Raw genomic sequence first — 12,252 nt, forward strand, 5'->3', positions numbered from 1 at the left:
TTTTTCCCTAGCTTGTCATAATTTCACTAACAAATTGAGTGTGTTGAGCATGCAATATCATGCATAAAAGGTGTTGCACTATAGGGAGGAGAATGACAATTGACAAGGAATGAAGATAAAAGGGAGAGGTTTTGTGGTTGGAGAAGGCCGGTTAAGCAAGTTGGGCAGGGATCTATTTATTTATTTGTGGGAAGTGGGGACATGAATGAAGATGCATTTTTCTTTTGACTTTAGTAATAATTATATCCATGCAATAGATGGGGCATGACACACGCCACCTTGGGTCCAATAATTTAGCACAAATACGTCACCTATCGACTCATAATACACATTCAATAGTCGCATTCCCATCTCCCTAACTCTCTATATATATACTTTTAAAATAATGTTACATTTTTTTATTTTTATTTTATTTTTACAAAAAATGGGGTCTTTTTATTCTAACTGGTTTAACTACTCTAAAAATCTTTATCAGTTTAATTTGTGATAAGATGAGGAGTTCAAAATAAATCTGGGAAACAAGCTTCATTAGTGTGAGTGGTTGTGCACTCTCATCCATCTCATCCCTTAAAAGAGGTTGGACATTCAAAACTCCTCTCATATAGAAAAATCAATATGACAAGCATTTTGCTCCTTAATTAGGTTAGCAAGGCACCTAGGAAAAATATTACTCATTTCATTCTATTTTATATAGTACGTGCTCGAAGGTACCTATTATAATTAGGGTTTACTCAGGATACTTAGAAAAATATTACTCATTTCGTCTTATTTTATGTGTCTGATTCTATTAACAAGGATTAACTGAAACTATTTTTAATTGAATTTTTTATAATGATATTTAGTATTAGTGTATGAAATTTATATATTTAGAAATTACACTAAACATATTATTATTAAACACAAAAAAAATTTAAAATAATTTAAAAAATAAGCAAACAAGAAAGAGTTCATTTGCTAAAAATTAATAAACATGATAGGTAAAATGGAGAGAGTGAGAGCAGTATTTAGAAAGAAATAAATAATAAAATAATATTTGTAGTACTCAACAAAAATAAGTAAAAAAAAAAAGTTTATTTGATCAGAAAATAGTAAAATGGAGGGGGTGAGAGCAATATTTGAAAAGAAATAAATATAAATAATAAAATAATATCATCTTCTTCTCCATTAATAATAATAATAAAATAATATCTGTAGCAATAGAGGACGGTGTCACATCAGTTATTATAGTTGGAGTGTGGACGGAACACACCCACTGATATATTTCATAATAAAATATATAAAATACCAAATTGGCATTGGCACGCAACATAAGAAAGCTGGATTGGTGCTTTTAAAAAAGGGCATCCTAATTCATATTGACGTGAGAACTGTGAAGAAGCTAGCTAGCTAGCTAACGTTGAAGAAGAAGAAGAAGAAAGGCAGACGGGAGAGCTAGCAATTTAAGCACCACAAGTAACAGAGATGGCGACGAAACCGGCCGCCGTCGTCGGAGAAAGAGGAGAGGGGCGGTACTCGACGGCGATGTACAAGGAGGTGTTGCCGTTCGCGGCTTTGGTGGCGATGGAATGCATAAATGTAGGGCTAAACACGCTGTTCAAAGCCGCAACTAATCACGGCATGAACAACCACGTCTTCATCGTCTACGCTTATGCCGTCGCCGCCGTCTGTCTCCTCCCCGCTCCCTTCTTCTCCGGCAGGTAATTCAAATTTAACGCACTTAAAATCACTCACACATATATATTAGCTACTGATTTAATCAAATCAGCTCGATCTCCATATATATATATATATATACAGATCAAGAGTGCTTCCTCCACTTAACACCTCAATCATGCTCAAAATTTTCCTTCTGGGCGTAATCGGGTATGAACGAACACAAATCAACCTACATCTACATCTGGATTAAGCAATTTTATTATTTAATTTCCTAAAATATATTTAATTAATTTATTTTGTATCGGATAATACTGGGCTGGGCAGATGCGCGTCGCAGATAATGGGGTACACAGGAATCAACTACAGCTCTCCGACTCTTGCCTCCGCCATCAGCAATCTTGTCCCGGCTTTTACTTTCATTCTCGCACTCATTTTCAGGTTCCTATTTCCGCCACTTTTTAATTTTTTCTGTCATTTTCTGCCCCCTCCCTCTACTTGTCTTCATGTTGCCAGTCAAAATCACCTCAATTTTCCGCATTTTTTCAAAATCACATATAATTGTACATGCTACTTGTTGAGTTGCAATCCAACTATCTTAGGCTTTTAGTTACGACTACGGTCCATTGCTTGGAACCACCGCACACGTTCTTCAATTGGCCAATCATATAGAAAATTTCCTATTTAAACTTAATATATTTAAAAGCTATTAATTTAGAGTAATTTATATTCTTGTACTTTGTTTGTAGGATGGAAACAGTAGTGTTTAGGAGTGCAACTAGCAGGGCAAAGGTTGTGGGAACTATAGTGTCAGTAACAGGGGCATTTGTAGTAACTCTGTACCAAGGCCCCAGAATTGCATTCACTTCTACTTCACCATCAAACGCAATCCAACTTCTGACCTCCACACAACCAAACTGGATGTTAGGTGGCCTTTTTCTTACAACAGAGTATCTTTTGGTCCCAATGTGGTATATAGTCCAGGTAAGTGTGAGCATATAGTCATTAATGTACAATCCAACTATAAGCTTAGACTTTTAGTTGAGATGGAACACATGCTTTAATTGTAAGGATCAGGATGGATATTCATTCCCAGTTGCCACACCCATATACTGCATGCAATGGAAGTAATTAATTAGTGGTTGGTTCATCTTAATTATGAACAGACACAAATCATGAAGGTATACCCATCAGAAATGACTGTGGTCTTCTTCTACAACCTAACCGTTAGCATCCTTGCTGCAATCGTGGGTGTTTTCATGGTACCGGACCTCAATCAATGGCGGATTAGGCTGGATATCTCACTAGTCTCAATCCTATGTTCAGTAAGTTGGTTTATGATAGATGGTGTTTAAATCCTAGTTCCCTTGATAGCTAGCTTCTAAGACTGGATTTTGTAATTCAATAGGGGATCTTTGGGTCTTTTGTGAACAATACTATCCACACATGGGCATTGAGAGTTAAAGGCCCAGTGTATGTAGCAATGTTCAAGCCACTGTCAATTGCCATAGCAGTAGCCATGGGAGTGATACTCTTGGGTGATACTCTCTATTTGGGAAGGTATATCATCCTACCTATGTTATATTATTCACTTCTCTAGCTTAGTACTACTCTATTCACAATTCACACCCCACTTTTCTCCTTTTCCTTGTATTTTCAGCATTATTGGAGCAACAATCATAGCCATGGGATTCTACACTGTACTGTGGGGTAAAGCTCAAGAACAGGATGACTACTACAAAGAGAGTGATGATTTGGAGTCTCCTACTGCTGAAAAGTACCCCTTGTTACAAAGTTATAAACACGAAGACGTATCAAACAGGTAGGCCATCAGACAAAATGTGATTTGCCAAAATTGTTGTACTTAAAATATCTGTGCATATGAATTGCAAGATCCTAAGCTGGAAACTTGCCTCCTTAGAAGCTAAGCCAGCCATGTACAGTAGTAGTTATGTAAGATACAAAATAGGCTGCCGGCCAGCAGGAGGAAAGTGCCAGCCAGATGTGCTACCAATTCCTGTTTATATGTATACCTCAATGGAAAGGACATATTACTACATTCTAGCATACACTTGAAACGTCCGTTCACTGCAACAAAAGTAAAAAAATGTCTTTTGCTTAAGGCATCTCACACTATGACTTCCTTTTCATGCCTTAATTATCAGATATGGCTGCCGGTATACCATTCGTTTTAAGAATGTCTGGTGTGGCTGCTTTTGCAGTTTTAGTCTACAGGACTACAACCTACAACAAAAAATAAATAATACTAATCATAAGATGAGAGACAACAAGTGAGGAGATGAAAGAAAAGAAAATGGGGCGGGTGGGCAGAGAGAACACCTCATCTAAATCTAAATCAAACTTCAAGTACTCTTCTTCACAAGTCTCTACCATTTTAGCAAGTTCTTCAGATTTTCAACTGGCTTGCCATTGAATGCAATAACCTATATGAACTGAATTAGATTTCACAATAAAGTATTAAATAACTAATGTGTCTAATCTGTAGCTCCAGAGAAATAAATCAAGCTCTAAACTGGTTTATTCTGATTTCATCAGATAATTCTACCGATGTTACTCTCACCTAAGAATTTACGATGTCTTCATATCCGATATTAATGTTAGCCACAATCACCTATAAGAAATTTCATAAAGAAGCTTAAATAAATTCTACTTCTAAGTTCTAAATAAAATGCAGTAATGAAATATTAAAGTGAGACTGATATTTAAAAACCTGAGAGAGAACGACAAGCTCCTCATCAACGGATTGTGTCATTTCATACAGAAGTTGTTCCACAATTTAACTGGACAAGTATACTCTTAATCTTTCTCATACTGAAAGTGCAAACAAGCATTACGGCATATATGAACACGTAAATCTTTAATGCCACATATACACTAATTGAGTAGTCAAGTAAGTACACACCTCTGAGCGCAAATATAAATAAGGAGGTTTTGCCTTAGTGTGTCCTGAGATTAATTTTTTTTCATGAAAATTAGAATAATGCTTATTTGAAAACTTATCTCTAGGGGGAGAGAGTTTTTCCCAACTGGGTTATAATGCACCTGAGTCAAACTACACTAAAAGATTTAATCCAACCAATTAGCTATTCTAATTCATGGTCTTATAAACGCATATGTTCTCTATTATTTTATCAATGTGGGACTCTTAACACTCCCTTCAAGTGGACCGAACATGCTCTTATACCATGTTACTAGGTGAACCCAAAGTGGACTGAATAGAATTTGATACCACCAAAGTGGACCGAACAAGTATGCCTACGAAAGCTTGGATGCCACCAATACCTAGTGGACCGAACAGACTCTGATACTACCAAAGTAGACTGAACAAGCCGGCTTACAAAACTTGGACGCCACTAATACCCATAACCGAGTGAGTTCGGCTCTAATACCATGTTACCAAGTGAACCAAAGAATGACAATTCAACCCGGCCCTGACAAAGAAAATAGATTCCCGCCCCGACGGGGGGCGGATTCGGGGAATCGGGTTCTGGGTCGGGGCGAGGAATGAGAGCATTCCTTAAAAGTTAAAACTACATAATTACTGACAATTATGTAGTTTTAATTACAAGAAACACAGTTCTAATTAACTGACAAGTGAATTTAAAACTACATAGTTATTACTTAACTGGGACCGTGAACACGGTTCTATGTTTATAATTACTGAACTATATGTTCATAATTATAAAATTATATATTCATAATTTTTGAACTTCATATTCACAATTATTGAATCTCTATATTTATAATTACAGAACTATATATTCATAATTATATAATTATATAATTATATGTTCGTAACTTTTGAACTATATATTTATAATTATGAACAATTTTGAAACAGTATCCACCTTACAAAGTGGACATGATTCCAGCATAATTTGCCAAGATACTATGCTTAGGCCCACGAAGTTGCTTTAATTGGGCTAGAAAGCTTACCTTCTTTTCGCATGGCCCATTTATTCCCAAACATGGGCTTCGGGTTAATTGGGCTTTGAACCACTAAGATCAATTATTAATTTATTATAGACAGGGCCCATAAGCGGCTACAAGACCTTTCATAGCATGGATCAAGGTCCACCTTGCAAGGTAGACCATTGTATTAAATTGTATATTTTTAATATTAAATTGTAAATTTTTAAAATATAAATTGTGTTTCTATGACGTCAAGTCCGTAGTAACTTAGGAGTTTAACACCCTGAGCTATGACGTCAAGCAACTTAATTTTGGAAAAAGGTCGACTCAGCTTGAATACGTGAGTATAGTATGCACGATTTGTATATGCCCATCATTGGTTAACTTGGATTTTTTTTTTTTTTTTTTAACATGTTGATATAGTGTCTTAACAAGTTAACTTGTTATGAATTCAAACTTAAATGAGTTATTATCGCTTCAATTCGCTAACAACTCAAGACACAGTAAAACTAAATTCAAACTTGTTATTTTTATAATCAGTGTGTCACGTCAAAATTTATTGTCTATTCAAAACATAAAAAATTGTATAATATCAAGTGCTAGATTTTCTCTAAATATTATACCAAACAAAATTTTATAACACATGTATTTTGACCCCACATTATATTGGAAAGTCACTTGATAGAGAGATGGATAGGTATTGTACTCGTCACATGGGGTGATGGGAGGTTAAGTTATTGGGGACATATATAGGGGTAGCATGTATTATACATGTATAACATCTCAAGGGATATGATGAGATATATTGAAGGTTGTTGAGATGCATGCTTTGCTTGCTACGTATAGTTGGCTGTGGGCACAGCCTGCGGGACAAGGACTTGCTTCTCATCTCATCTATTCATCTCAATTCTCATCAATGGCAACCAATTTTATAACTAGTGAAATAATACTTTATTAATTTATTACCTAAAAGTTCGTAACTACTACTTGAATATGCGTTTTAAGTGAATCTCGCATTATATATAATCTTAGTTGACAAAGGACCACAAAGGTATAAGATGTTAAACTAGTATATGTTGCTCATAACTTATTGATTCAAATCAAGAATGTCAATAGACTAAGTTAAAATTATGGGTTGAGTACTAGCAGTCTTGCACCCAGCCTTGCCCTAGTAGTCGGCCTAGATCTATTTTGGCCTGAGATTCTAGGATAGGAGTACTCATTTTTAGAAATCAGATGATTTGAGATTTCTTTTAACAATATTTCGTTCTTATTGTACTTTTTTCATATTATTTCATTTGATTTTTGACTGGTTGTGTTGGTCAATCTTTGACTACCTAAGTCGTAAAATTAACAATACTATTATATATAATGGTAATATCTTTATACAGATATACCATTACTAGTGCTAATCTATACTATATAGAAGTTTCATATTATTTTATGTTCAAAGTATAAAAAGACTTGAAATTATATTGAGATATATATTTAAATTGACGAAGATTGTTTGGTGTAGTGGCGCATGGCCAGCGGATAAAACTTAATAATGGAAACGAGCAATGGAAGGTGGGTGACGCAAGGTTGAATGGACCATAAAACAAATCGAATCAGATTCATCAAAATAATTGAGCATTCTCAAATGGTTAAGTCCAAGAAACAGATGTGGTGGTTTGTTCCACATCATTACACAGATAATTACAACACCATCACGGTTCATGTGAGTGAACCCAGAAAAAAAAAAAAAAGTTTTTTTCTCGTCATGAGAAAACCCCTGTCCCAGGTTGTCCCTTCATGACTGTCCCATGTCCCATTCTTGCTCCACCGTCGGCGGAGTGTATAAAAATGTGAAAAATGGCTTTAACTTTTTTGTGCCCATTCTTGCCCGGAATTACCCCATTTCATAATGGGTATTTGAGTTAGATTCACAAGACAGTCGCTATTACCATACGTTCTGAGTAAAGATCACAGATTAAAGATTTCAAAGAGATAAATCATCCTAAGTTATTCAATTGAGTATTTACCTTCATATATGTTCATGAATCATGAGTTAGTCAAGTAGTTACCTAATGGTGATAGCTTGTGGTAACATACTCTAATGATGATTGGTTTTCTAAAGAATGGGAATGGCATTAGGTGATGACTATGGGCAATTGGGCACCCCCACCCACTTCTTAATTGCTCACTAATACAAATTCTTATGATGGGGTATATTGGTGTGGAATTAACTTTGGGCACCACCAACAACTAATATCAAAAGATTAATAAGTTGTCCCGAGTCTGCTAGGATATTGGTTTAGTGGTTGACGATCTTCGCTTAAAACTTGTTTCCAAGTGACAAATAATTTGGATAAAGTTTTGATCTTTGTCACGAACATTGAGAGTTTGGATTTGTAAAGAAGTTGGGCGAACTGGGTAATCTAAAATTGGTTGGTGTTGGTTGAAAGTGATGGGAATCTGCATTTGTCCATCCAAATTACCCAAAATTACCAACACAAATACTCATCTCAGCAATAGTCAGCTGTTCTGGCTATTTTGTCATTCAGTTGAGAGTTTTCAATGTCAATTCAATAATTCGGTCCTGTGGGCATTGGTGTTCATTCAATCTTCTTAAATTTCAAATTTGCCTTTCACCTTAACTCCAGAAATCCCTTCACCTTCTTCATCATCATTATCAGTACTGAAGTAGTTCTGTATTGGCATATTCTTGATTCTCTTTCTCTCTCCGGTTCTAATACATAATTGGTCAACTGATACCTCATATCATCTCTCAGTATAGTGGCATTATATTCCTTCTGTGTTCAAGATCTATCAAGATTTCCAGTGATATAAGTTTACTGGAAATGTCATCTTTGAATTTGAGCAGAATTTGATGTTTTTGGATTTGTATATATGCCCAGAATTGAAGAACATGGCACCAAGTTCTGTAGTGGTAACCATTGAGAGCTCCAAGAGCATTTCTCGAATTGAAGTCATGGATTCGAATTCCCGGGATAAAGAAAAGGCTGCAAATCCGAAAACAGTGTCGTGGGTGCTTCTTCTCAGAGCTCTGGCGTGCCTTCCATGGCTGGCAACGGGTGTTTGCTCCACATTTTCGACTGTTAAGAAACGCATTGCGAACGATGTGAGGGATGAAGATCCCAAGTACAGAGGGAAAGTGTACAGGTTTATCAGAGCCTTTCTTGCAGTTTCTGTGGTGGGATTGATTCTGGAGGTGATTGCGTTCTACAATGAATGGGATTTGAGCCTTGCAGCTCCCTGGGAGGTTCACAATATCTGGCAATGGACTTACATGTCTTGGCTGTCTCTCAGAGCAGACTATGTTGCTCCCTCCATTGTCACCCTCTCCAAGTTCTGCACCGTCCTGTTCCTCATACAATCCTTGGACCGCCTCGCCCTCTGTCTCGGCTGCTTCTGGATTAAGTTCAAGAAGCTCAAGCCACAAATGGAGGAGAATGCATATGACCCAGAAGATTGCTCAAGCTTCCCCATGGTTCTTGTGCAGATTCCCATGTGTAATGAAAAAGAGGTACTTTTACATGCTCATATTTCTCAATTTTTTAGTAACCAGAACCTTTGATCTGACTCTAATACCAAATTGAAGCATGTGCTCCATCTCAACTAAAATAGTTGGATTGCACATTGATGACTATATGCTAAACAGCCACTATCCGAGGACTATAAACCCTTCTTATGAGTCTAGTTGATAAAAGAATAGGTAAACCAGTCTAGATTGTTCATAGTCGAACTAGTTATAAGTGGTTTTAGATGGAAACTAATTTAAGTTGCTTAAATCTCAAGGTTTTTGCACAATCAATAGCGGCGGCTTGCCAGTTGGATTGGCCAAAAGATCGTCTTCTGGTCCAAGTTCTGGACGATTCAGACGACGAGGCTTTACAGCAAATGATCAGGAATGAAGTTCTGTCATGGAATGGGAAAGGCATGAACATAGTCTACCGACATCGTTTCATCAGAACAGGTTACAAAGCCGGCAACCTTAAATCAGCAATGGCGTGTGACTACGTTAAGGACTACGAATTCGTGGCAATCTTCGATGCAGACTTCCAACCCAGCCCAGATTTCCTCAAACAGACAATTCCCCATTTTAAGGTAATTAATTTAATGATTCTGAACTATGTAAGTTGATAGATAGAATTTGGCTGAGAATGAAAAACAATGTTGGTTCTGTCAGGGGAAACCAGAAGTGGGACTTGTTCAGGCACGGTGGAGCTTCGTGAACAAGGACGAGAATTTGATCACCCGCCTTCAGAACATCAACATGTGCTTCCATTTCGAGGTGGAGCAGCAAGTGAATGGGTATTTCCTCAACTTCTTCGGGTTCAATGGGACCGCGGGGGTGTGGAGAATCGCCGCCCTGGAAGAGTCCGGTGGGTGGCTCGAAAGGACTACTGTGGAAGACATGGATATCGCGGTTCGAGCACACTTGAATGGATGGAAATTCATATACCTCAACAATGTCCGGGTGCTCTGTGAGCTCCCAGAGTCCTATGAAACCTACAAGAAACAGCAGCATCGTTGGCATTCTGGTCCTATGCAGCTCTTCAGATTATGCCTTCCAGCCATTTTAACTTCCAAGGTATATACATGACCTGAAAAGTAACCAATATATTTATAGGCATCTAATTCTTCCTCATATTCCAGACAAACTCAAGGTTGTCATGTTGATGCAGATATCAATTTGGAAGAAGGGCAATTTGATCTTCCTGTTCTTTCTCCTGAGGAAGCTGATACTTCCATTTTACTCCTTTATGCTCTTCTGCATCATACTTCCTCTAACAATGTTCATCCCAGAAGCTGAACTACCTCCATGGGTGATCTGTTACATTCCCATTATCATGTCCATCTTGAACATCCTCCCAGCCCCGAAATCTTTCCCGTTCTTGATGCCATACCTCCTCTTCGAGAACACCATGTCCGTCACAAAGTTCAACGCCATGGTCTCGGGTTTATTCCAATTAGGCAGCGCCTACGAGTGGGTAGTGACCAAGAAGACGGGGCGCTCATCCGAGCCAGACTTGCTAGCTTTAGCAGAGAGGGAATCCAAAGGGGATAAACTCCAGAGACAGCTATCCGAATCCGGGCTCGAAATGTATACTAAAATGAAGGAGAAAGAGGTGCAGGCTATCCCCATTTCTGCAAAGAAGACTAAGAGAAACAGGATTTACAGACAGGAATTGGCTCTTGCTCTCCTCCTCCTCACTGCTGCTGCAAGAAGCTTACTGTCTGCTCATGGGATTCACTTCTATTACTTGCTGTTCCAAGGCTTAACTTTTCTAGTTGTCAGTCTCGACCTCATCGGAGAACAGGTGAGCTAAGCAACCTTAGCTCACCCGCCAACCGCATAGGCCTTGTTTGGCAGTTAACCGCTAAAATGGGCCAACCAGCTAAAGACAGCTGATTACCAAACAAGGCCATAGTCAATTTGCCACAAACAGGATTCTACTACAAATACTCAAATATAGACATATATAGTTATATTATACAGGTGAATGAATCTAAGGAGTAGCATACTGATTTTTTTTTTCTCTCTTTGTAATTATAAGTGCCTTGAGTATTTGTAATAAACTAATAATATAGGGAGTAATATATTACTATAATGTATGATATAATATGAATAAAGTATTTCCAATGGTTTTTGAGTGAAAATGTTTAAGTTTGTATTTTTGTATCGAAGGCATCTATGTTATTATCTCTATCAAATAAAGTTGATTGTTTAGGTCAAACTCTATATTTAATTGTTTACTTATGAATAGTGGAAATTGGACCACCTGTATGGTGATTTGACAACGTTATCAAATATCAACACGTGGAATATAACATAAATATTTCAATTAGAGTTGTCTATCAATTTTATTAACTTGAATTAATTAGCTATGGACAATTTAACTTATTTTTTTTGTGTGTTAATGTTACAATGAGGATTTATTCAAAACGCACATTCGGATAGTTGTACGTGACAATTATGAATATTTTAGGTTGATTTATCTCTTTTTGATTCATTATTGGTTACTGGCTAGTGTCAGTGTATCATAAGATGAATTTTATCCAAAATGTATATTCATATAGCAGCTGCAAACTAGCTCATAAATTACATAGACAGGTAAATCGTGATAAAAAAATCTTGTGCAATAGGCTAAATTAAAATGATGTTAACAAAAATTAAATTTATGATATTTGGTATAAAAATCATGTGTCCACTCACCAGAACATCCTTTTTGGACTCTAATATATATATAAATTTTCAGCTTACAGCATCCAGTATAAGATTAATTTAATTTCGATTTGAAAATAAAAATATTTGGATAAGAAATCCAAGAAAAGGCGTCGAAGTCAATAGCCTACTTCAGAAGCGCGAACGATAAACAATCGCGTGTTCACCTTGCAAGATAAACACGATTCTATGTTCATAATTATAAAATTATATATTCATAATTTTTGAACTTTATATTCATAATTATTGAACTATATGTTCATGATTATAGAATTATATATTCATAATTTTGAACTTCATATTCACAATTATTAAACCTCTATATTTATAGAACTATATATTCATAATTATGTTCACAATTCTATATTCATGATTGTGAAACTATATATTCATATTTTTAAATTATATATTCATTATTATGATAGTTTTAAAACCGT

At 36.4% G+C, this 12,252-nt stretch overlaps 2 protein-coding genes across 3 annotated transcripts; both read left to right on the forward strand.

The window, feature by feature from the left end:
* Positions 1–1,289: 1,289 nt before the first annotated feature.
* Positions 1,290–3,731, forward strand: LOC109180500 (WAT1-related protein At3g28050-like). The gene is made up of 7 exons (XM_019330122.1): positions 1,290–1,697; positions 1,798–1,863; positions 1,981–2,094; positions 2,403–2,637; positions 2,820–2,978; positions 3,062–3,213; positions 3,314–3,731. The coding sequence occupies exons 1-7, from the start codon at positions 1,462–1,464 to the stop codon at positions 3,477–3,479; spliced, it is 1,128 nt and encodes a 375-aa protein (XP_019185667.1). The 5' UTR covers positions 1,290–1,461; the 3' UTR covers positions 3,480–3,731.
* Positions 3,732–8,121: 4,390 nt separating this feature from the next.
* LOC109180498 (xyloglucan glycosyltransferase 4-like) lies at positions 8,122–11,127 on the forward strand. 2 transcript variants are annotated; one of them, XM_019330120.1, is made up of 5 exons: positions 8,122–9,112; positions 9,385–9,693; positions 9,776–10,180; positions 10,275–10,718; positions 10,763–11,127. In XM_019330120.1, the coding sequence occupies exons 1-5, from the start codon at positions 8,456–8,458 to the stop codon at positions 11,000–11,002; spliced, it is 2,055 nt and encodes a 684-aa protein (XP_019185665.1). In that variant the 5' UTR covers positions 8,122–8,455; the 3' UTR covers positions 11,003–11,127. The 2 variants fall into 2 exon arrangements, with proteins under 2 accessions (XP_019185665.1, XP_019185666.1); XM_019330121.1 differs by having other exon boundaries at positions 10,275–11,127.
* Positions 11,128–12,252: the final 1,125 nt, after the last annotated feature.

This window comes from Ipomoea nil, unplaced genomic scaffold (genome assembly GCF_001879475.1).
Source record: "Ipomoea nil cultivar Tokyo-kokei standard unplaced genomic scaffold, Asagao_1.1 scaffold1026, whole genome shotgun sequence".
Lineage (NCBI taxonomy): Eukaryota > Viridiplantae > Streptophyta > Magnoliopsida > Solanales > Convolvulaceae > Ipomoea > Ipomoea nil.

Coding starts and splice junctions, on each gene's coding strand:
- LOC109180500 (XM_019330122.1), top strand. CDS start 1,462: ATGGCGACGAAACCGGCCGCCGTCGTCGGAGAAAGAGGAGAGGGGCGG. Junction 2,095..2,402: donor ATTCTCGCACTCATTTTCAG/GTTCCTATTTCC, acceptor CTTTGTTTGTAG/GATGGAAACAGTAGTGTTTA. Junction 3,214..3,313: donor GATACTCTCTATTTGGGAAG/GTATATCATCCT, acceptor TTGTATTTTCAG/CATTATTGGAGCAACAATCA.
- LOC109180498 (XM_019330120.1), top strand. CDS start 8,456: ATGTTTTTGGATTTGTATATATGCCCAGAATTGAAGAACATGGCACCA. Junction 9,694..9,775: donor AGACAATTCCCCATTTTAAG/GTAATTAATTTA, acceptor TGGTTCTGTCAG/GGGAAACCAGAAGTGGGACT. Junction 10,181..10,274: donor CAGCCATTTTAACTTCCAAG/GTATATACATGA, acceptor ATGTTGATGCAG/ATATCAATTTGGAAGAAGGG.